The sequence below is a fragment of the Artibeus jamaicensis genome, unplaced genomic scaffold, assembly GCF_021234435.1.
Source record: "Artibeus jamaicensis isolate MK-2021 breed Jamaican fruit bat unplaced genomic scaffold, CSHL_Jam_final contig_834, whole genome shotgun sequence".
Taxonomy (NCBI): domain Eukaryota; kingdom Metazoa; phylum Chordata; class Mammalia; order Chiroptera; family Phyllostomidae; genus Artibeus; species Artibeus jamaicensis.
This window is the reverse complement of record NW_026521981.1, coordinates 683,543-704,321: the sequence shown is the minus strand read 5'-3', so window position 1 is coordinate 704,321 and position 20,779 is coordinate 683,543. Positions and strand designations below refer to the sequence as shown.

General features: G+C 38.0%; 1 protein-coding gene across 2 annotated transcripts; it reads left to right on the top strand.

Annotated features, from left to right (window-relative positions):
* The first annotated feature begins 26 nt into the window (after positions 1-26).
* On the top strand, positions 27-19,509 carry DUS4L (dihydrouridine synthase 4 like). Of its 2 annotated transcripts, XM_037150473.2 has the most exons (8): positions 27-241; positions 4,222-4,338; positions 9,812-9,948; positions 13,668-13,789; positions 15,852-15,969; positions 17,026-17,148; positions 17,892-18,118; positions 19,168-19,509. In XM_037150473.2, exons 3-8 carry the CDS (start codon positions 9,833-9,835, stop codon positions 19,413-19,415), a joined length of 954 nt encoding a protein of 317 aa, XP_037006368.2. In that variant the 5' UTR covers positions 27-241; positions 4,222-4,338; positions 9,812-9,832; the 3' UTR covers positions 19,416-19,509. The 2 variants fall into 2 exon arrangements, with proteins under 2 accessions (XP_037006368.2, XP_037006367.2); XM_037150472.2 differs by lacking the exon at positions 4,222-4,338 and having other exon boundaries at positions 19,168-19,508.
* Positions 19,510-20,779: the final 1,270 nt, after the last annotated feature.

Below are 20,779 nucleotides of genomic sequence, written 5' to 3'. Positions count from 1 at the left end.
TCCCACGTAGTGACGCAAAATCCCGGCGCCGCCCGTTCGCCCCGCCCACGGCTTCGGACTTGCCGGGAGCATTGACTTAATAGATAGCAGGTGGTAGGATCCTGACCAGGAGCAGTGTTTGTCCCAGAGCAGGCGGTCGCCGAGGGTTTAAGCCCACCTGGGAATCCGAAGCCTCGGGGCCGCCGCTTTCTGCCGTCTCTCGCCGCGCCACTGGGGCTTGAGTGATTCCAGGGACGTAAAGGTGGGCGCCGGAACGTGGCCGCAGCAGTTATCGCTAAAGCTAGTATTTACCCTAAGAACAGGAGCTTCTTGGAGGCCAGAGAGGAAACAGAGGGTTTGTGGGTGCTTCGCTTGCGTTTCACGGGCCCAGCTGGCGAGAGTTAGTAGTTACCCAACTTTCTCTGTCCCACTCCTTGATTCTCAATTCTGGGGGAAAGGCTGGGGGAAAGGATCGGGAAGGAAAGTTCCCGAGAATGAATAATGAGAATTAGGGAGAGCCGAGAGTCGATGAAAAATGGAGTTGTAGACTCAGTCTCTGTCCTGTAAGATCAGGACCTGTTTTTCTACTTAATCTACGTTTCACCCACGTGCTGTGAATGATGCTGTACTTCTTCATATTACAAACTGATGGGTTTTTTCATATCTCAACTAACAGTACTTTAGCTGTAAAATGAAGTTCTTGTCATCGTCTCCTCTGTTACATCTGCATTATTCATTAATCTAGATTTCTCCCAAGCTAAATGCTAATTAATTAACAGGTCAGTCACGTATGCAGGAAGGTTAACTTAAGCATTTCTTCATTTAAAAAAGAGTATTACAACCTTTCCTTTATGTACACAGGGATCCCTATTCAGAGCTATGTGGTTCTCTTGATTCTGCTAAGAGTGTTTCAGAAAGTGCAGTAATGGTATTTACCTTGTGCTAAATGCTCTTCTAAGTACTTTATAAATGCATTCGATACTTAAAATAGCTCAAGTGATCAAGTCTCATGACGCACTGCATTATGCTTTTTCTTTGTCTCAGGTTTCTCCCTACTGTAATTTCAAATGCGTGGTTTGAAATTATATTTTGTGATTTGATTGCGATCACACAATGATCTCAGTCATGGTGTGAATATAATTGAGGGTTCAGAATGGAGGTCACACAAATTGAGGTTACACAATTGCCAAGAGCATTGTGCTCAGACTCAGGTTTCATTATCCGTAATTCGCAAAATCGTAAATAATTCTTGAATGTTAATAAGCAGTATTTTTGAAATATGAAATTTATTTTTCTTCCCTTCGTGTTTACATTGAAAAATTTTAGAAAACTTACATAGTATTGCTCATCTAGTGAAGAGTTTTGAGCCCCTACTGTACCTACCAGCATGAGTTTACAAACATAAGACTCAATTCATATTCTATCCCAAAGGAGCTAGTGGGTAAGGGAGAGACGTTTAAATATGCAGTTGAAGCAGGTGCTTTGTACTGTATGGATTTATTTTCCCTATGCTTGGTTGCATATTGAAATCACCTGGAGAGCTCTAACAGTCCTAAGCGTCCTAAGCCCAAAGATAAATGTTTAATTGGTCTGGAATATGATCTGAGCATCCTGATTCTTAAAAACTTCCCGTATCATGCTAATCTACAGCCATGGTTGAGAGCTACTGATTTATGAATTTATTAAACAAAATTACAAGAATGAATATGAATAAAATTGTCTTGCGAAAGTCACTAATGACCTAGTTGCCACTGCACACTTTTTAGTCTTAACTTTTCTATGATGTTTAAGATGCTTATCCCCTCCCTCCTTCGTAATACCCTCCCCTCTCTTGGTTTTTGAATATGTCTTCAGGTTTCTTCTTCCCAGTTCCAGAGTTCATCTACACCTCCTTTGTATTCTTTTTCTCTTTTACTTAAATGTTGGTGTTTTGAAGGATCTCTTGCAAGCAAGGCATGCTTAAGTGTTGTCTATGTTTGTGCATTCAGTTTATTATCTAGAGGTTAAAGACTCAATCTCTATCTTTAGCTTTTTCCTTAGCACTACATCTATATGACCAATTATGAAGCATCACCATCTGAAAATCCATCCCATGAGCACCTCAAGTTCGTTGTGCTCAAATGTGAACTCATGTTTCCCTGCCAAAATCTATTTCTCCTTCTGGTTCTTTATTTCATTGATTCAAATTGCTGTCCACCCAGAATTCTTTCTTCCTGTGTAACATGCAGTCATAAAGTGCTTTCCACCTTCTAAATATTTTGCCAGTTTATTGTTGTTTCTAAATAGCTCCTAAATTTGTTCTCTTTTCTCTATTCTCCCACAGTCCCAGATCAGAAACGTATGCATGACCTGATCTACTATAATGACCTCCTTACTGATTTTGCCAACATCCCTACCCCTTCCAGTGAAATCTTTCTAAATCAAAAATCTGATCTTGTCATTTCCGTGCTAAAAATTTTCAGTTACAACTAGTAACAAGGAGAGCAGCTTGTATAGAAATATGTGATGCATGCATGGAAATGGGTTACATGCATATGTTAGCATGTTGAGTACTTATGTAAAAATCTCCCATGGAGGAGAAAAACTGCTTAAGAACCAAGGCCCTACTTCAGCGATTTTCAACCAGAGTGCCAGAATGACTCCCTCACTTCTCTAGACAATAACGCAATGGCTAAATTGTGAGTGTGTGCCTGTGTGTTTCTGAGCTATTGTTTTGTGTATTTCTAATATGTTTTTAAGGACTTAGGGAACATATTTTCATCTGTATTTCCAACATCTACTAGGAACTTAGTATTTGTTGAATGAATAAATACATGTCCATGCCCTCAAAAACTCATGAAGAGATAGGTAGGTGTTATTATACCTATAAAAATAATTGCAAATACACATGATGACATTACAGAGAAATGGGTGTAGTGGGTTAGTAGGATCAACTCTATCTGGTGTTTCAAAAGACTGTCAGGAACAGGGATTATGAGTATGTACAGAGAGGGGCAACGAAGATGTGCTTAACGATTAATTAAAGGTACCACTTGGTTAACACTCTTGTGGGAGATGGAGAAGGAGGGAAAACCCTAGACTTCTGCCTTGAGTGAATAGGGGGAAACAGTGATGGTATAACCAAGATATGAAATGCAGGAGAAAAGAAACAGGTTTGACTGGTAGCTGGTAAAAGTATAAATAACTGTTTTGTTATTTATGCTTTATATATGTTTCTTACATCATTCTAATGAATCTTTATTATGAAAAAGATAATAAAGGTCAAGATGGTGACAGAGGTAAGTGCGGTAACTTGCCTCTCCTCACAACCACTAAACTGCAAAGCAACCATCATTAAGGACTGCCTAAAATCCAGCTGAATGGAAGTCCTATAAATAGTAAATTAAAGAACAAGCCATATCAAGACTGGTAGGAGGAATGGAGACTTGCACAGACTGGCCACACACCCATGTGTGGCAGATGGAAATTAGGAGGGATATTGTCTATAGAGCTACCCGGAGGAGTGGAGGGGTCCCAGCTTCACACCAGGCCCCCCAGCCCAGGGTTTTAGTGGCAGAAAGAGAAGTCCACATAACTTCTGGCTGTAAAAATCAGTAGGGGTGAAGGCTGAGGGAGACAGGGACAATAGAGTCCCAGGCAGTTCCTCTTAAAAGGTTCATGCACAGATGTACTCAAAATGACTCCATGTGAGCTCCAGCCCTGGGCAGCTACTTGAAAGGCACCAAACACATATAGGGAGGAAATCAGTTACCCAGCATCAGGACAAAAACTGGGTTGGGAACAGCCATGTCCCAGACAGAAGTGCTAGCAGAAGCCATTGTTCCTTTGATGACCCCTCCCCACACAAAGCTGGCAGGCAGCTGTATCTGAGATTCCATCAACCTGGCTAATACTGCTCGCCCCACCCTGGTGATTCCTCAAGGGCCCACTGCTCCCAGCTTTCTGCCTGACCCAAGCTGTTTCCAGTGGCTTTTTCATGCAAATAGCCTGTCTTGACTTAGCCTGCAGACCTAATTAGTTAGGTCAAAAAAGCAGCATCTGGCCTCAGTGTGCTCTGTACCTCTTAAGTGGCCCCAGGCCTGGCACTAGTAGCAGCCAGGCTTGGTTTGCAGCTTGGCCTCACCTGTGCACCACTAAATTCAGCACAAGTGGCAGCCTTTTGTAGATCTCTTTGTGGCTAATGCTGGGTGGCCCCAGCCAAAACACAGATGGCAACTGAGCTTAGCCTACACCTCCTCGCAGACCCAGAACCAGTGCACCAGTGGACAGCTTCAGATCACATTGAAGCACCACCACCAACCACCTACACAAGTGACACACTGAAGGGAAGGACTCATCAGGCACCAGAGCCCCACTGAGGTAAGTTCTGCTCTGTGGAGTGTGCCCCTGCACAGCTGATCCTCCTGGTCTTTGCAGGTCAGTGTTTGGTGGTTGCAGGCAGTTCCTCTTGCAGCCAACCTGCCTGGAGATAAATCTTTCCCACTGATGTACCAACAACAATTAAGGCTTAACTGCAACAGGAGGATGTACACAGCCCACAGAGGGGGCACACCTTGAGTTCTTAGCTTGTGTGATTAGGAAAGCTGTCACCAAACCCCACATCCACTACATTAGGCCACCCTACCAAGCCTGGGAGACATAGCTCTACCTAATATATGGAAATGAATACAGGGAGGTGGCCAAAATGAAAAGACACAGAACAGAACAAAACTCAAAGAATTGAACAGAATGGAAACAAGCAATCTACTTGATGCAGAGTTTCAAATACCGGTTATAAGAATGCTCAAGGAACTTAATGAGAACATCAACAGCATAAAAAAGGACCAGTCAGAAATGAAGGATACACTAACTGAAATGAAAACTAATTTACAGGGAATCAACAGTAGAGTAGATAAAGCCAAGGATCAAATCAGTGATTTGGAATATAAGGAAGCAAAAAACACCTAGTCAGAACAGCAAAAAGAAAAAAGAATCCCCCCAAAATGAGGATAGTATAAGGAGCCTCTAGGACATCTTCAAGCGCACCAACATTTACATCATGGTTGTGCCAGAAGAAGAGACACCAAGAAACTAAAACCCTATTTGAAAAAGTAACGATAGAAAACTTCCCTAACCTTGTGAAAGAAGGGAACATGCAAGTCCCGGAAGCACAGAGAGTTCCAAACAAGGTGAACTCAAAGAGGCCCACAAGACACATCATAATTACAATGCCAAAGAATCTTAAAAGTAGCAGAAGAAGAGCATTTAATTATCTACAGCGGAGCTCCCTTAAAACTCAGCTGAGTCTGGACAGAAACTTTGCAGACCAGAAAGGACAGGCAAGAAACAGTCAGAGGGATGAAAAACAAGGACCTACAACCAAGATTACTGTACCCAGCAAAGCTGTAATTTAGAATCAAAGGAAAGATAAAAAGCTTCCCAGACAGGAAAAAGCTACAGGAGTTCATCACCACCAAGCCAGTATTATATGAAATGTTCTTTAAAAAGAAAAAAATAGATCAAATATTTGAACAGTAAAATGGCAATAAGTACATATGTATCAACAGTTGAATCTAAAAAACAAAATAACCCTGGCCAGGTGGCTCACTTCATTGGATCATTGTTTTGTACACCAACAAGTTGCTGGTTTGATTCCCTAGTTGAGACACATATGTGAGGCAACCGATTGATAATTCTTTCAAATCAATGTTCTCTTTTTTATTTTTCCCCCTAACTCCCTCCCTCCCTTCCTCTCTCTCAACTCTGTTAAAAATAAGTAGAAATTAAAATAAAAAACAAGTGGAACAGTAGCAGACTCAGAACACTTTGATGGTTGATAGGAGGGGTTAGGGGAGATGTGTGAAAAAGTGAAAAGATTAAGAAGTACAAATTGTTTATCACAGAGTAATCATGGGGATGGAAAGTACAGCATAGGGAATATAGTCAATAAAATTCTAATAACTATTGATGGTGTCAGATGGGTACAAGATTTATTGGGATATTCACTTAATTATGTAATGTCTAATCACTGGGATGTAGACCTGAGACTAATACAATAATGTACGTCAACTGTAATTGAAATATAAAAGGTAATTTTAAAAAGGTAATGAAAAGATAAGATGCCAGTAATTTTGTCCAAATTTTTATTAAGTTGGGTTTATTTAACAGTGGTTAGTAAAACTAGTTTATCATATTCTAACTATACATTCCACCTAAGAAAATTACAGTGATTGGTTTATATTTAGGTTATATCTCTACTTTCAGGATTAGCTAAATAAAAACTTGCATGTTCATCAAGTCAGCCTTTCTAAAGTTGGCCCATATCTGTTTCTAAGTTATTAAGACCAAAAACTGAAATATGAAAAGAAACTAGCATTGTGCAGTTATAAGATTTTAAGTATAGTAGCAACTGTAAAATACTGTTAACTGCCTAATTTAATCATTTGTTCCTCTTTGGGAAGAAAAGTAACTTACTAGGCAATTATATATATTTCATGAAATTAACAGTAGATAATACTACATTTAAGTTTTTAGGAATAAAGGGGTTTTTTTTGTTTGTTTTTGCCTTGTGATTCAGGTACAAAGAATAGAATTTGAGAGTAAGAATAAACATTAAACACACCAGTCTTATCTTTTGAAATGCTAACTACTTAAAGTTGTTCAATTAATGCCATTTAAATTTCCTGGATAAAATAAGGTATTTCAAAGTGCCAGGCTTACATTTACAGTATGTAAAATGATGCCAGTCAAATTTCTTTGTTTATCATTGCCAAAAATTTATTTTTAATATGTTTTATTGATTATGCCATTACAGTTGTCCCATTTCCCCTACTTCGTTCCCCTCCACTCTACACACCCCCTCCCCCCGTGCCCCCCTTTAGTTTATGTCCATGTGTCACAGGTTCTTTGGCTTCTACATTTCCTATAGTATTCTTGTCCTCCCCCCATCTATTTTCTACCTACCATCTATGCTACTTAGTCTCTGTACCTTCTCCCCCTTCTTCTCCCACTCCCCTGTTGCTAACCCTCCATGTGATCACCATTCCTACGGTTCTGCTCCTGATCTAGCTGTCCTCTTAGTTTGCTTTTGTTTTAGGTGTGGTTGTTAATAACTGTGAGTTTGCTGTCCTTTCACTGTTCATGATTTTTTAACTTCTTTTTCTTAGATAAGTCCCTTTAACATTTCATAAAATAAGGGCTTGGTGGGGGTGAACTCCTTTAACTTGACCTTATCTGAGAAGCACTTTATCTGCCCTTCCATTCTAAATGATACCTTTGGTGGATACAGCAATCTTGGATGTAGGTCTTTGGATTTCATGACTTGGAATACTTCTTTTCAGCCCCTTCTTGCCTGTAAGGTCTCTTTTGAGAAATCAGCTGACAGTCTGATGGGATCTCCTTTGTAGGTGACTGTCCCCTTATCTCTTGCTGCTTCTAGGATTCTCTCCTTCATTTTAATCTTGGCTAATCTAATGATGATGTGCCTTGGTGTGTTCCTTCTTGGGTCCACCTTCTTTGGGACTCTCTGAGCTTCCTGAATTTCCTGGAAGTCTATTTCCTTTGCCATATTGGGGAAGTTCTCCTTTATTATTTGTTCAAATAAGTTTTCCACTTGTTGCTGTTCCTCTTCCCCTTCTGGTACCCCTATAATTCGGATGTTGGAATGTTTAAAGATGTCCTGGAGGTTCCTAAGCCTCTCCTCATTTTTTTAAATTCTTGTTTGTTCATTCTGTTCTGGTTGAATGTTTCTTTCTTCCTTCTGGTCCACTCCATTGATTTGAGTCCCAGTTTCCTTCCCATCACTATTGTTTCCCTGTGCATTTTGCTTCGTTTCACTTAGTGAAGCCTTCATTTGTTCCTCTAATTTGTAGCTAAAATCCACCAGTTCTGTGAGGATCCTGATCACCAGTGTTTTGAACTGTGCATCTGATAGGTTGGCTATCTCTTTGTCACTTAGAAATATTGGCTCTGGGGCTTTGAGCTGTTCTTCTGCTTGAGCCATAATGTTTTGGTCTGTTCACACCTGCTATGTATGAGGGGCAGAGCCTCAGGCATTCACCAGGGTGGGGCAACCCAGTTGCTGAGTTGTGATGCTGTATGTAGGGGCGGGGTCAGAGAGGGGCAATGGCGTTTTTTTCTGCTCTCCGTTTAGGTCCCCTCTGCTGATTCCCACAAGCAAATTGGGTCCTTCTGGTGCTAGTTTCCTGATGTGTAGACTCGTGCACCCTCCAGAACCCTGTGGGTCTCTCCAACGAATTCTCTGTGAGTTTGGGAGCCTCTCCTGGCGCCTCGACCCCAGAAAGCTTTTTCCAATTGGTGCTTTTAGGCTTTATTTCCCGGTGCTGGGGTCTTGGGTTGTGCGGTGTATCTCACTGCTCACTCCTTTGCCTGGTTTATCTGCGTGCGAATGTGTGACTGCGGTCAGCCAGCTGCCTTGCACCCTCACTGGGTCTGCCTGTTGCCACCCCAGGCCTGGGATCTGCCAGCCGCTGCCTGTGCACCTGGGTCGGTCTGGTGGCTTTTTCCTGCAGGACCCCTCTCTGCCAGCCACTGACTCCGCCCCTCTTACCAGCCTGGATGAATGATTCGTTGTTGTCAGACTTTGATAGTTTAATTTTCTCTGTTTTGGTTGCATCCTGGTTTTTAAATATTTGTTGTTCATAAACTTGGTTGTGCAAGGAGGTACAGTGTTTCCACCTATGCCTTCATCTTGGTCAGAAGACCAGTCCTCATTGCCAAAAATTTAAATTAAAAAATAACATGAGCCCAAGCTGGTGTAGCTCAGTGGATTGAGCGCGGGCCTGCAAACCAAAGGATCATGGTTCTATTTCCAGTCAAGGCACATGCCTGGGTTGCAAGCCAGCTCCCAGCGTGGGACGCATGAGAGGCAACTATACGTTGATATTTCTCACCTTCTCTCCTTCCCTTCCCCTCTAAAGATAAATACATAAAATCTTTTTAAAAATAACATGAAAAGTTATGATAGGGTATACTATGAAAGAAATCTTGTAGTTTTCCACTTCTCGATTATTTATTAATTTGAGCAGAACACATTACTGTAATGAGTTAAGTATATAATTTTAAACCATTAGTGTTTGATATAAACAAGACTAATCTGTACAGAACATAAACATCATAATTTCTCATTGTGCTAAAAACTATCAGTGACTTGTAGAGATAGAATTTTGTGGTATCACATTTGATACTGTGAAAAGAAGTTAAGAAGATTTCTGATCCCACCCTGGCTCGTGTGGCTCCATTGGAGCATCATCCTATACACCGAAAGGTTGCAGGTTCAATTTCCAGTCAGGGCACATGCCTAGGTTGTGGGTATGGAAGACACCTCATTGGTGTTTCTCTCTCACATTGTCTCCCACCTCTGCCTCTGCCTCCCTCTCCCTTCCTCCCTCCTTTTCTTTCTCTCTTTCTCTCTCCCTTCCTTCCACTCTCTCTAAAAGCAATGAAAATGAAAAAATATCCTTAGGCCCTGACTCATGTGGTTCAGTTGGTTGGGCATCAGTCCACACAATGGAACGTTGCCAGTTCGCTTCCCTGTCAGGCAGGTGCTGGTTGCAGGTTTGTCCCCAGTCGGGGCACATATGAGAGGCAGCCTGTCAGTGTTTCTCTCTCATCAGTGTTTCTTTTTTCCCCTCTCTTTCTCCCTTCCCCTCTTTATAAAGATAAATAAGTAAAATCTTTAAGAAAGCAGAAAGGATTTTAAAAATGTTCTCAGGTGAAGATAAACAAGGAAAGCTTTCTGATCCCACAAGCCTAATGAAATTATTAGAATGATAGGAATCCATGTAATGAAAGGTAACTTTTCTCTATGTAAACTGATTGATTTTTTTTTCAGATTTGAAACAAAACGGTGTCTATGAAGAAAGACTGCATACAAACCACAGTATGTCAAGAAAGAAGAAAAGATCCAGTAGAAATGCTTCATTCTGGGCAGCTGGTTAAAGTCTCTGCCCCAATGGTTCGATATTCAAAGTAAGTATTGTTACATGATGATTTCCTTTTTATGCTCTGACGTTTTAAAAGATCACCTTACCACATGGCATCTTCAAACACCAAGCTTTGTCATCTGAACTTGGCTTGGGCCACTTGTCAAGTGTGTAGGTGGCATTGAGTAAATAACCTCTCCAAGCTTGATTTTTAGATCTATAAAAATGGTAGTGCTTATAGCTCCCACCTATAAAGATATAATGGATATTAAATAAATATAAACATTCATGCACAGGTTTTTGTGTGAGCATAAGTCTTCATTTAATCTAGAACAATTCCCCAGGACTGCATGTCCTGGGTCATATGGTAGTTACATATGTTTACTTTTTTAAGAGACTGCTGGACTTTTCTAGGGTGGCTTCACTGTTTTATGCTTTGACCAACAATATACGAGGGATCTGGTTTCCTCTCCTCCTGCTCACCAACTTTTCATAATGTCGTTGTTTTTATTTTAGCCCCACTGATAGGTTTGTAGTGATATTTCATGGTTTTTTGATTCCTACTTCCTGTGTGTCTAATGACATTGAACATCTTTTCATGTTCTTCTTTGCCATCTGTGTATTATTGAAGAAATGTTTTTGTCTTTGGTAATATTCTAATTGTTTGCTTTTTTATTAGTTGGTTTTTAAAAATTTTTTAATTGTGACAAGATACATATAACTCAAAATTTATTGTTTTAAACATCTTTAAGTGTATGATTCAGTACTGTGAAATACCTTCATATTGTTTTGCATCCAATCACTTTTCATTTTACAAAACTGCACCTCTATACCCATTAAAGTCATTTATTAATGAACACTTGGGTTACCATAGTTTGGCTTTTGCCAAAAGTTTGCTGCTGTGAATATGGTAGTATAAATACCTCTTTGAGACCCTGTTTTTAATTCTTCAGGGTATTTGCCCTGGAGTGGAATTGCTGGATCATATGGATATTCTATTTTTAGGTTTAGAGGAAACTCCATATTGTTTTTCATAGTGGCTGTACCATTTTAGATTCCTACTTGCAGTGCACAGGAGTCTAATGTATCAACATCATCAGCAACGCTGTTTTTGTTTTTATGATGCTCATCCTAATGGATATGAAGTAGTACCTCACTGTGCTTTTGATTTGTAATTAGATGGCAATGTTGAGCACCTTTTAATGTTCTTTTGGCTGTTTGTATGTTTTCTCTGGAGAAATATCTAATCAAGTCCTTTCCCATTTGGGGTCAGGTTGTTTGTTCTTTTGTTTTTGAGTTTCTGTTTGCTATTGAGTTTTGAGTTCTCTGTATATTCTAGATAATACCCTTGTCAGATATGTGGTTTGCAAATATTTCTCCCAGTATGTAGATCATATTTTCATCTTCTTAATTGTCTTTTGCAGAACAAAAGGTTTTTATTTAGTGATTAAGTCTAATCTATCAGTTGTTTCTTTTGTAAATTGTGCTTTTGGTGTGAAGTATAACAAATCTTTGCGTAGCTCTAGATTCTTAAGATTTTCTCCTGTTTTTTTTTTCATTTAAAAGTCTTAATAACTTTAATCAATTTTGAGTTATTTTTTTGTAAGTGCGAGACTTAGTTAAGGGTCATTTTCTTTGCCTATGGACATCTAATTACTTCAGCACCATTTATGGAAAAGGCTGTCTTTCCACTGTTGAATTACTTTTGCATTTTTGTCAAAAATTAGTGGGGCATGCTTGTATCGCTCTATATCTAGATTTTCTATTCTTGTTCTGTTGATCTCTGTGTGTATTCCTCCACCGGCACCACAGTCTTTATTACTAGGTGTATAGTCAATCTTGAGATCAGGTAGACTGAGTCCACCTCTCACTTTCCTTTTGTTCTCGAAATTGTTTTAGCTATTCTAGTTCATTTGCCAGCCTAAATTGTATAATGATCTTGGTTGGTATGTATAAAATATCTTGAAGGAAGAATTGTGTTAAATATTCATATCAACTTTGAGGAAATTAAATTCCTTACCATGCTGTCTCACCCAACTCATGAATACAGTATGTCAAGATTTAGTTAGATCTTGTTTGATGTCTTTCATCAGTGTTGTATAATTTTTAGCGTGTAAGTTTCATATGTTTTTTTGTTAAACTTACACCCAATTTTTTTGAGTGATTGTAAATGGTATTATACTTTTAATTTCAGTGTCCATGTGTTAATTGCGGTAGATAGAAATAAAAATGATTTTCATATGTTAATCTTGTATCTGGAAACTTGAACTCACTTTTCGGTTCTAGGAGAGATTTTTGGTAAATTCTTTGGAAGTATATATGTAAACAATCATGTCATCTGCAAATAAGGACAGTTTTATTTCTTCCTTTCCATCATATGCCTTTTGTTTTGGGTTTTTTCTTCATGCCTTACTACACTGACTAGAATTTCTAATACTATTTTAAATAAGAATGATGAGAGGAGATATCTTTGCCTTCTTTAAATTTATTTATTTAAAAAATTTTTAATTTTAATTTTATCTTTATTGTATTTTTTTCTATTTCCCTTTTTCTGAATCTAGGAGGTCAGTTATCTTTTATCTTTAAGTATAATGTTAGCTGTAGGACCTTTGGTGGGTGCTCTTTATCAAGTTAAGAAAGGTCCCTTCTATTCCTGCTTTTCTGCATTTTTTTATCACGAATGAGTTATTCTGTCAAATGGTTTTTTTTTGCATCAATTGATATAATATGTTTTTTTTCTTTAGCCTATTGATATAGTGGATTACATTGATTCTGAGTCTTGAATCAGTGAGTATTGATTCAAAAACAGTATCTGGTTTTTTTTTTTCTGACACTACCACAGCAGGGGAAAGATGAGGTACCACTTCATCACAATCAGGTGGAGGAGGAAACCAAGTTTCTGTCACTTGGTCTCCTTTCACAGTCTGAGGGCAGGGGTCTCCTCCTTACTGTGCAGCAGGGGTGAGAGTTCCAGCTCCCCATGGAACGGGTGGCCTGGTAACTACTGGGTGATGATGAAAGTAAGTGTGGGCTCTTCACAGTGCACACTCTGATACTACTCCTAGTGTGGGGAGAAGGGTGCCTTGCCTCACTGCTGCTGGGTCGGTGTGGGAATCCAGGCTCCCCCTGAGGTCTCCACTGATGCCACAAGGGACACATCATTACTTGGAAGCAGGGATTAAAGTCCTAACTGCCTACCTGGCCTTTTCCGATACTGTCTTGGAGGGGTGTTAGAGAGAGAACATTGTTACAGCCTTGAAATGGTAGAAATCTAGGCTCCCACTCAACCTTTGCAGAGGTGGAACCATAACTTTTCTTTTTCTTCAGTGTTTGGTTGGGTAGAGCTGCTATTTAAAGTTTTCTGTTTTTCTAGGCTGCCCCTTCCCTGGCTGTTTGGTTAGGGAGAGCAAACTTTTGTTGGGGCTGTTTTGTCTGCACCCAATGCCAGCTTCTTGAGCTCCAGGTCTGGGTTATTTGAAGGAAAAAGAAAACCCAGGGAACTCACTATTTTTATTCCTCAGGTCCTAAGGTCACTGTCTTACTCTCTTCTCTCCACCTTTCAGAGTTTTCTTATCTTCATTTTACATATAACATCCAGGATTTTTAGTTACACTAAACACAAAGTACAGGGAAAAGTATATCTCCACCTTCCCATGGGCAGAACTTTCCTTTAGTAAGTATTTAATAATTAACTGAATTAAACTTGGAAGTGCATATGATTGTGGTGATTTCTAAATGCCTAATTAAAGTCTTACCCGTTTACAGGTTGGCTTTTAGAACACTAGTCAGAAAGTACAGTTGTGATCTGTGCTACACACCAATGATAGTTGCTGCTGATTTTGTCAGATCTGTAAAAGCCAGAGACAGCGAATTTACCACAAACCAAGGTACGTGAAACTCAGAGTTTGCTGACGTGGTAGAATTTAAAAAGGAAAAAGAACTCAACCATCTTGTCTAATCAGAGACAACAAATTCTGAGATTTTATTTTAAAAGTATTTTAGTTTTTTTATGTTTTTAATATAAGTTTCTTTTTAAGTATCTTTTTGCTGAGTGTCTTCAAACTTTGGATGGCATACACAGTGTAAGGTTAGCCTTCCCTGTGGCCCCCTTCTCTCACCTGGACTCTTCGATTAGATTCCTATCACAATGCCCCCAGTCTTGTCCCATTGCAGACTATCCCCCAACACCCCAAAGTGACCTTTCTAAAACATAAATTTGATCACATCTCTTAGATCTCTCATTGCCTAAACCAGTGATTCTTAAAATGAGCTCCAGACCAGGAGCATCAGCATCATCTGGAAATTTGTGAGAACTGGAAATTCCTAGGCTCCACTCCAGGCCAACCGAATCAGAAACTTGGGGTATGTGGTCCGACCATCTGTTTTAAAATGCCCTCCAGATGATTCTAAGCTTGAGAACCACTGACCTAAAGAGTAAAATTCCAGCACCTGTGAGTAATATATAACATTTCTCATGATCTAGTCCTAAATACATCTGTAGCTTTAGCTTTCATTAGTTTTTCACCAGAGCCCACTGACTTTATTATTGACAAATACTGTTATTTAGAGTCCTTGAACATGCCCTGTTCTCTCATACTTCTCTACATAGAACATCTTACTGTTCTAGGTAAGAACATGTCACAGTCATGTCAATCCCCTATGTCCCCATTTCTCTGCCAAATGACCCTTAATGCTTCTTTATCCAGCTCTCGAATTTTGTGGCCAAGATAATTCCCTAAACATCCTCCACTCATGGCCATTCTTTGATGCACAGGCTTTATGTTGTACTGAATCCTGCTGTGTTATAATTTCCTCTTTAAATAACTGTCTCTCCTGCTAGACTATGAACTCCTTGAGGCCTGGAACTCTTTCTTACTGACTTGTACCCTCCACTTCTAGCACAGTGTTGGAAATATATTAGACCCATAAAGGAATGTAACTCTTGAGTTGCAGAGGAAAACACACCCTACATCCTCAGGAGAAAGCAAATTCTCTGATCCCGTGATAATACTATAAATGGTGGAACTAGGGTGATATACAGAAATCTGCATTTTGGCAAACACACAGTAAATCTCATACAGGTAGTCATCAAAAAGTCTTTAGAAAAATTAAAATACATCTATTTGGAGTTTATAACACTAACCAAAATATGAAAAAAATTGTCCTTAAAACCTAAGAAAGGCCAGATACATTTAGCTATTTTAAAATTTTAACTTTTACATGTAAGAAAAGAGCACAAATATACTCAAAGGCAAACTAAAACTGGGGAAATATTTTTATACTTATGATAGAGCCAATTTCATTGCTTTCAAAATTAATAAGAAAATAAGGGGAAAATAAGGAAAATAAAAGAAAATTGTGCATAGAAAAATATTCAAAGAATATGGAGAGTCCAAGATCAAAATGTTAGATGCTCATTCAATACTTACAGGCCTGGGAGTTTACCCAGTGAATATACTCACAGCATGTGTGTAAGAGCATCCTCACCACAGTGTTTGCAAGGGCCGCAAGTGAAAAACTAGAAGTGCGCTGTGGGATCCATCTGCACACATTGGAATATGCCTCTAAAAATAGGGAAATAAGTCTCCCAGATACATCAGATTTAAAAGAAAGCAGTAGACATAGCAATGTGCATAAAATGTACACATTCGTTTAAATTTTACAGGTATACATAAAATTGTTCTGGAATACAATAACTAGTTCTCACCATTGGAAAAGGGGTCTGTCAACAGTGTTGTACTTTTCATTTTACAAAACTTTATACTGTTGAATTTGTACTAAATGTAAATTGTTTTTAATTTAAAATATTTAAAGTTATTTTAATGCTATCTTGTTTGAAGAGATATATTTCTTAGGCTAAGAAAGTTATTTTATATTGTACAAACACTAGAGTTTGGTATCATACATGTGTTTCTGCGAATTTTAACGTTGAACTATTTGTTTTATCAGGTGATTGCCCACTGATTGTTCAGTTTGCTGCTAATGATGCAAAGCTTTTATCTGATGCTGCTCGTATAGTTTGTCCTTATGCAAATGGAATAGACATTAACTGTGGTTGCCCTCAGAGGTAAAGCTCAAAGAAGTTGGAAGAATTTTCAAAAAAGATTAGAAAAAAAACTATGTGACATGGTAAACTACCTTTCTAGTTTTCCAAGAATTAAAACATAAGGAAAATAGAGTTAAAGCTCTTGGGCTCTAAATAAAAAGCAAGAAACAATAAGGAAAGATTATTTAGGAACATATATGCAGTAGTAGGTTTTGATGGCTAAAACAGTGTGTAGACACTTGACAACTGTTTTAGCTTACCTCACCACCAGAATGGTTTTAATCTGTGGATCTGCCTTAAACCTCATTCATAAGTATTTACTGAGATGCTAATGTTTATAGTAATTTCTTAAAGGTATTTTTACTGCCATGTTAGATATCCTTGGTTTAGAGAGACTACGATTCTGTGATATTGGAGCTCACCATTTATTTTCTCCTAATTAATTTTTTTATAAAAATACTTTCTTATACTTTTTTCTATACCACAGTTTTTTGGTTGATTCTGAATGATTAGGTATCGATAGATATACTTAATTTGACAATAATATCCCTGTGTTTCTGACATTGTACTAAATTATCTGGCAGTAATTCAAAATGTGTCCAAATAATAAAATCAAAGTTTTAAGTAGAGCATAATCCAAATTAGATTAGACATATTTGTATACTCATTAGGAGAGTTAAATAAGCTGTTTACTGGTGTTGGAATGCTGTAAGCCAAAATTATATCTCTACTGTTGAGACTAATAAAACCTCTTGTTATGTACAATAAACATCAAATTTGAAATTTAAAAAATCTGAAATAATTGCAGTTAGTTACAAATACTTAAATCTGTTTTGGTTGAATGGATGCTAATTTAACTTTCTCACTTGCCAATGAAAACCATTTTCCCCTAAGTACTTTTTGGTCTGAGAACGTGTTTACCTAATCTTAAGTTGATCCACTTAGAAATGTTGGGTTTATGAATTGTAAAAATCTGATCCCATTCCAGATTACTATACAGATGCATTTACAGTGTCTTTAGAATTATATCTTCTCTTCTACTATTTACAATTTATTTGTTATGTTGGCTTTATAAAGGTGGTCAATGGCAGATGGTTATGGAGCTTGCTTAATAAACAAACCAGAGCTTGTTCAAGATATGGTGAAACAAGTAAGAAATCAAGTGGAAAATCCCAGATTTTCAGTATCTATTAAAATAAGGTAAAGACAATATTTTAATCTATTGACAGGTAATTCTTAGGAAATAAAAGAGTATTCCTTCCATCTGGTGTTCATATCCTTAATTTGTAGCTGGGTACATGGAAGTGTTGAAACAAGATACTTAGCAAATGGATATATACCTTAATTTTTATTTATAATCCAGAACAACTTCATCTTTGTATTTTTTAACAGAAATGAAAACATCCCTTTATCACTAAAAACTTCCCCTGGAAAGAAATCCTCAACTTTTTCTATGTGCTATGTAATTAATGCTAAGAAACATTCCTGGTACCAAGAGTAGAAAATAGGAATGGTATTTGCACAAAAAAATTCCACAATGGAAAGAAAATAAACCAGGAATGAGTTTTTTGGTGACAAATTAAACACATGTTTCGAGATAAAATAGTATATTCTCCCACCTTGGGGGTGGAGTGTGTACAGCAGATATTAGGATAGCATCTTTCAATTCATGTGTGACAGTATTTGGATGACTTAGTTACAAAAGCCAAAGGGGAGGAGCACTGGGTAGGATAAAACTTGTCATCCTATTGTTCCCAATAGCAAAACAGCTAAATTCGAAATCTTAAAAGGGAACTGATCCCTGAGCAAAAAACCTTAGTGATAGTGGAATGTAGTGATAATATAATACAGCAAAACTAACTAAATAATGTTTTATACAAAATATTATTAATTTTAGCTTTGATTTGTTTGCTATAAAAAGAGATATAATTTTGAAATTACAGGATCCATGATGATCTGACAAGAACTGTAGATCTTTGTCGAAAGGCTGAAGCAACAGGTGTTTCCTGGATTACAGTCCATGGGAGAACTGTTGAAGAAAGACATCAACCAGTTCACTATGAAGCCATTAAAATAATTAAGGAAAATATGTCTATACCTGTCATTGCTAATGGAGACATCAGAAGCTTAAAAGAAGCAGAAAATGTATGGCATATTACTGGGACAGATGGTAAGAAATAAGTACTTGAATTTTTGACTTTTAACTAGCAAATAAAGTTGGGATGGGAGAATCATGTTAATGTTTTCATTATCTTTCTTTAAAAGTACAATTTCTTTAAATTGTACTTTTATACCGGTTTTAAGCTAAGCAGTTTATTAAAATGATGTTAAAACTCTTCTACTTAGAAACAATCAATTATTTCATTATTCTTTATAATCCTCACCTGAGGACATGCTTATTGACTTTAGAGAGAAGGGAAGGGAGGGAGAAAGAGAGGGGGAGAAGCATTGATTGGTTGTCTTTCATACATACATAACGGACTCAGCGTTAAACCCACAGCCTAGGCAGGTGCCTTGACCTGGAATCAAACCCCTGACCCTTCTACTGAGGGAACCACGCCCAACCAACTGAGCCACACTGGCCAGGGTGGAAACAATAGGTTATTTTAATGGGAGTAAATTTAATTACTCTACTGCCACCATCATATCGAGTGAGTGACCAGTTAAGAATCTTCCAGATAGGCTATTTGTAAAATAGAACACTGAGACTAGAATTGAGAGTGACACAAGAGTAGTCATAGAAATGGAAAGAACCCCAGACTGCTATGGAGTTTCATTATCCTCTTAAAGTACGGGCATACCAAGCCCTTGGATACCTATTGCCAAGGGGGAGAATACAGATAAACTTAACTTCAAGCAAGCCCAATTTATGACAGTTTGGATTTACCCTTAACAAAAATCTTCAAGATTAATTAATGTAGAAGTCTTAATAAAATAAAGAATACTTGTAAATTTAAACTTTCTGGGTTTATAAAAACTGTCAAAATAAATTGTATTATAATTGAATTAGACTAATATAAGAGCATTGTAAAACCTTGTGATACTACTTTAATTTTTTAATTTATTTATTTTAATTGTTGTTCAAGTACAGTTTTCTGTCTCTTACTTCCATCCCAGTCCACTCCCCTACCTTTTTTTTAATATTCTGTTTGTTTGAGTTTGACCTTGTAATTGTGAATTCTTAATGTGTGGATAAATGTGATGTGCTTTAATTTGTAGGTGTGATGGTTGCAAGAGGACTCTTAGCAAACCCGGCCATGTTTGCTGGATATGAGGAAACCCCTCTGAAATGCATCTGGGACTGGGTTGACCTTGCTCTTGAACTTGGAACTCCTTATATGTGTTTCCATCAACACTTAATGTACATGATGGAAAAGATAACTTCAAGGCAAGAGAAAAGAGTTTTTAATGCTTTGTCAAGCACAACAGCAGTCTTAGATTACCTAACAGACCATTATGGGATTTGACTGGACTTCCTAAGTTATTTTAATACATACTTTAAAGGAAGAGTGTTTAACATTTTTATATTAAATAAAACTTTTTACTTTAATACTAAAAGTATGACTCATACAGTATCTGTAAGCTAACATGAAGTATTGTTACCAAACAGTACTTAGGGTTCTGCTGCCCCACACCTCCCTCTAGGCAAAAATTCCAGAGGCAGAGGTTTGATGATGAAGGAAAGGAATCTTTATTCCAACGTAGTTACTTAAGCCTATCAAATCACAGCATTAATCACTTAAGCCTATCCTTAAAGCTAAACTCTAACACCTGAGTTCTCCTAGCTGTTTCCCTGTTTTTATCTTGTTTCTATAGGGTTATTTACAAACTAAAAACAACATAATACACAAAAACTACACAATTTTGGAAGAATGGCTGACTTCTACCTCAGAGCCTGTTCCCTCTAGAACATCCAAAGAATAAAACTGCCACCCTCTGTGAGGCCAGCCTGATCCTAAGCTGTGCCGAGAGTTCTTTCCCATACAAAATACTGTCCTTGGGAAATGCAGGTAGCTGCAGCACTATCATTCAAGCATCCTTGAGGAGGAAGAGCCTCAGAGCCAGAGTCTGAGAGAGAGAGAGCCAGCTCTCTATTTCCATTGGCTCTGGAGGCATTCAGCTCAACCAATCCGGTCCTGGACTGCAGTCCACAATTGCTTCAGCAAACTCCTCCTGTGGCCCCTCCTACTTCTCCCTAGTGATCTGAGTTATCTTAATCAGACCGGTCTGTATTAGTCTGTTATTAATGAGAAAAAGTGCAGAGAAGTGACAGAACAAAAGCCAACTTTTGTAAAATGAAGAGAAACAAGACATTCTGTATAAAGTTACATTAGGGGATTAGATCAAAAGTTCAAATTGTGAATTACACACCCCACACTATTTGTTTAAATTGTATATACCTGAATTTAATTAGGTACATTTTCTATAATTTAAAACTAAGTTTTCATTAAGCTTTTTTAGCCGTATTAAGCATTTTTTAAATTTTTTTACTTTATTGATTATGCCATTACAGTTGTTCTATTCCCCCTCTTCATTCCCCTCCACCCTGCACCCTCCACCCCCACCATTCCCCCCCTTTAGTTTATGACCCTGTGTCTCAAGTTCTTTAGATTCTGTATTTCCCATACTATTCTTGCCCCATCTATTTTCTACCTACCGTCTATGCTACTTATTTTCTGTACCTTCTCCTCCCTTCTCCTCCTCCTACTCCCCTGTTGCTAAGCTTCCATGAGATCTTCATTTCATCTTCTTTTCCTTAGATAAGTCCCTTTAACATTTCATATAATAAGGGCTTGGTGATGATGAATTCCTTCTATTTGATTTTATCTGA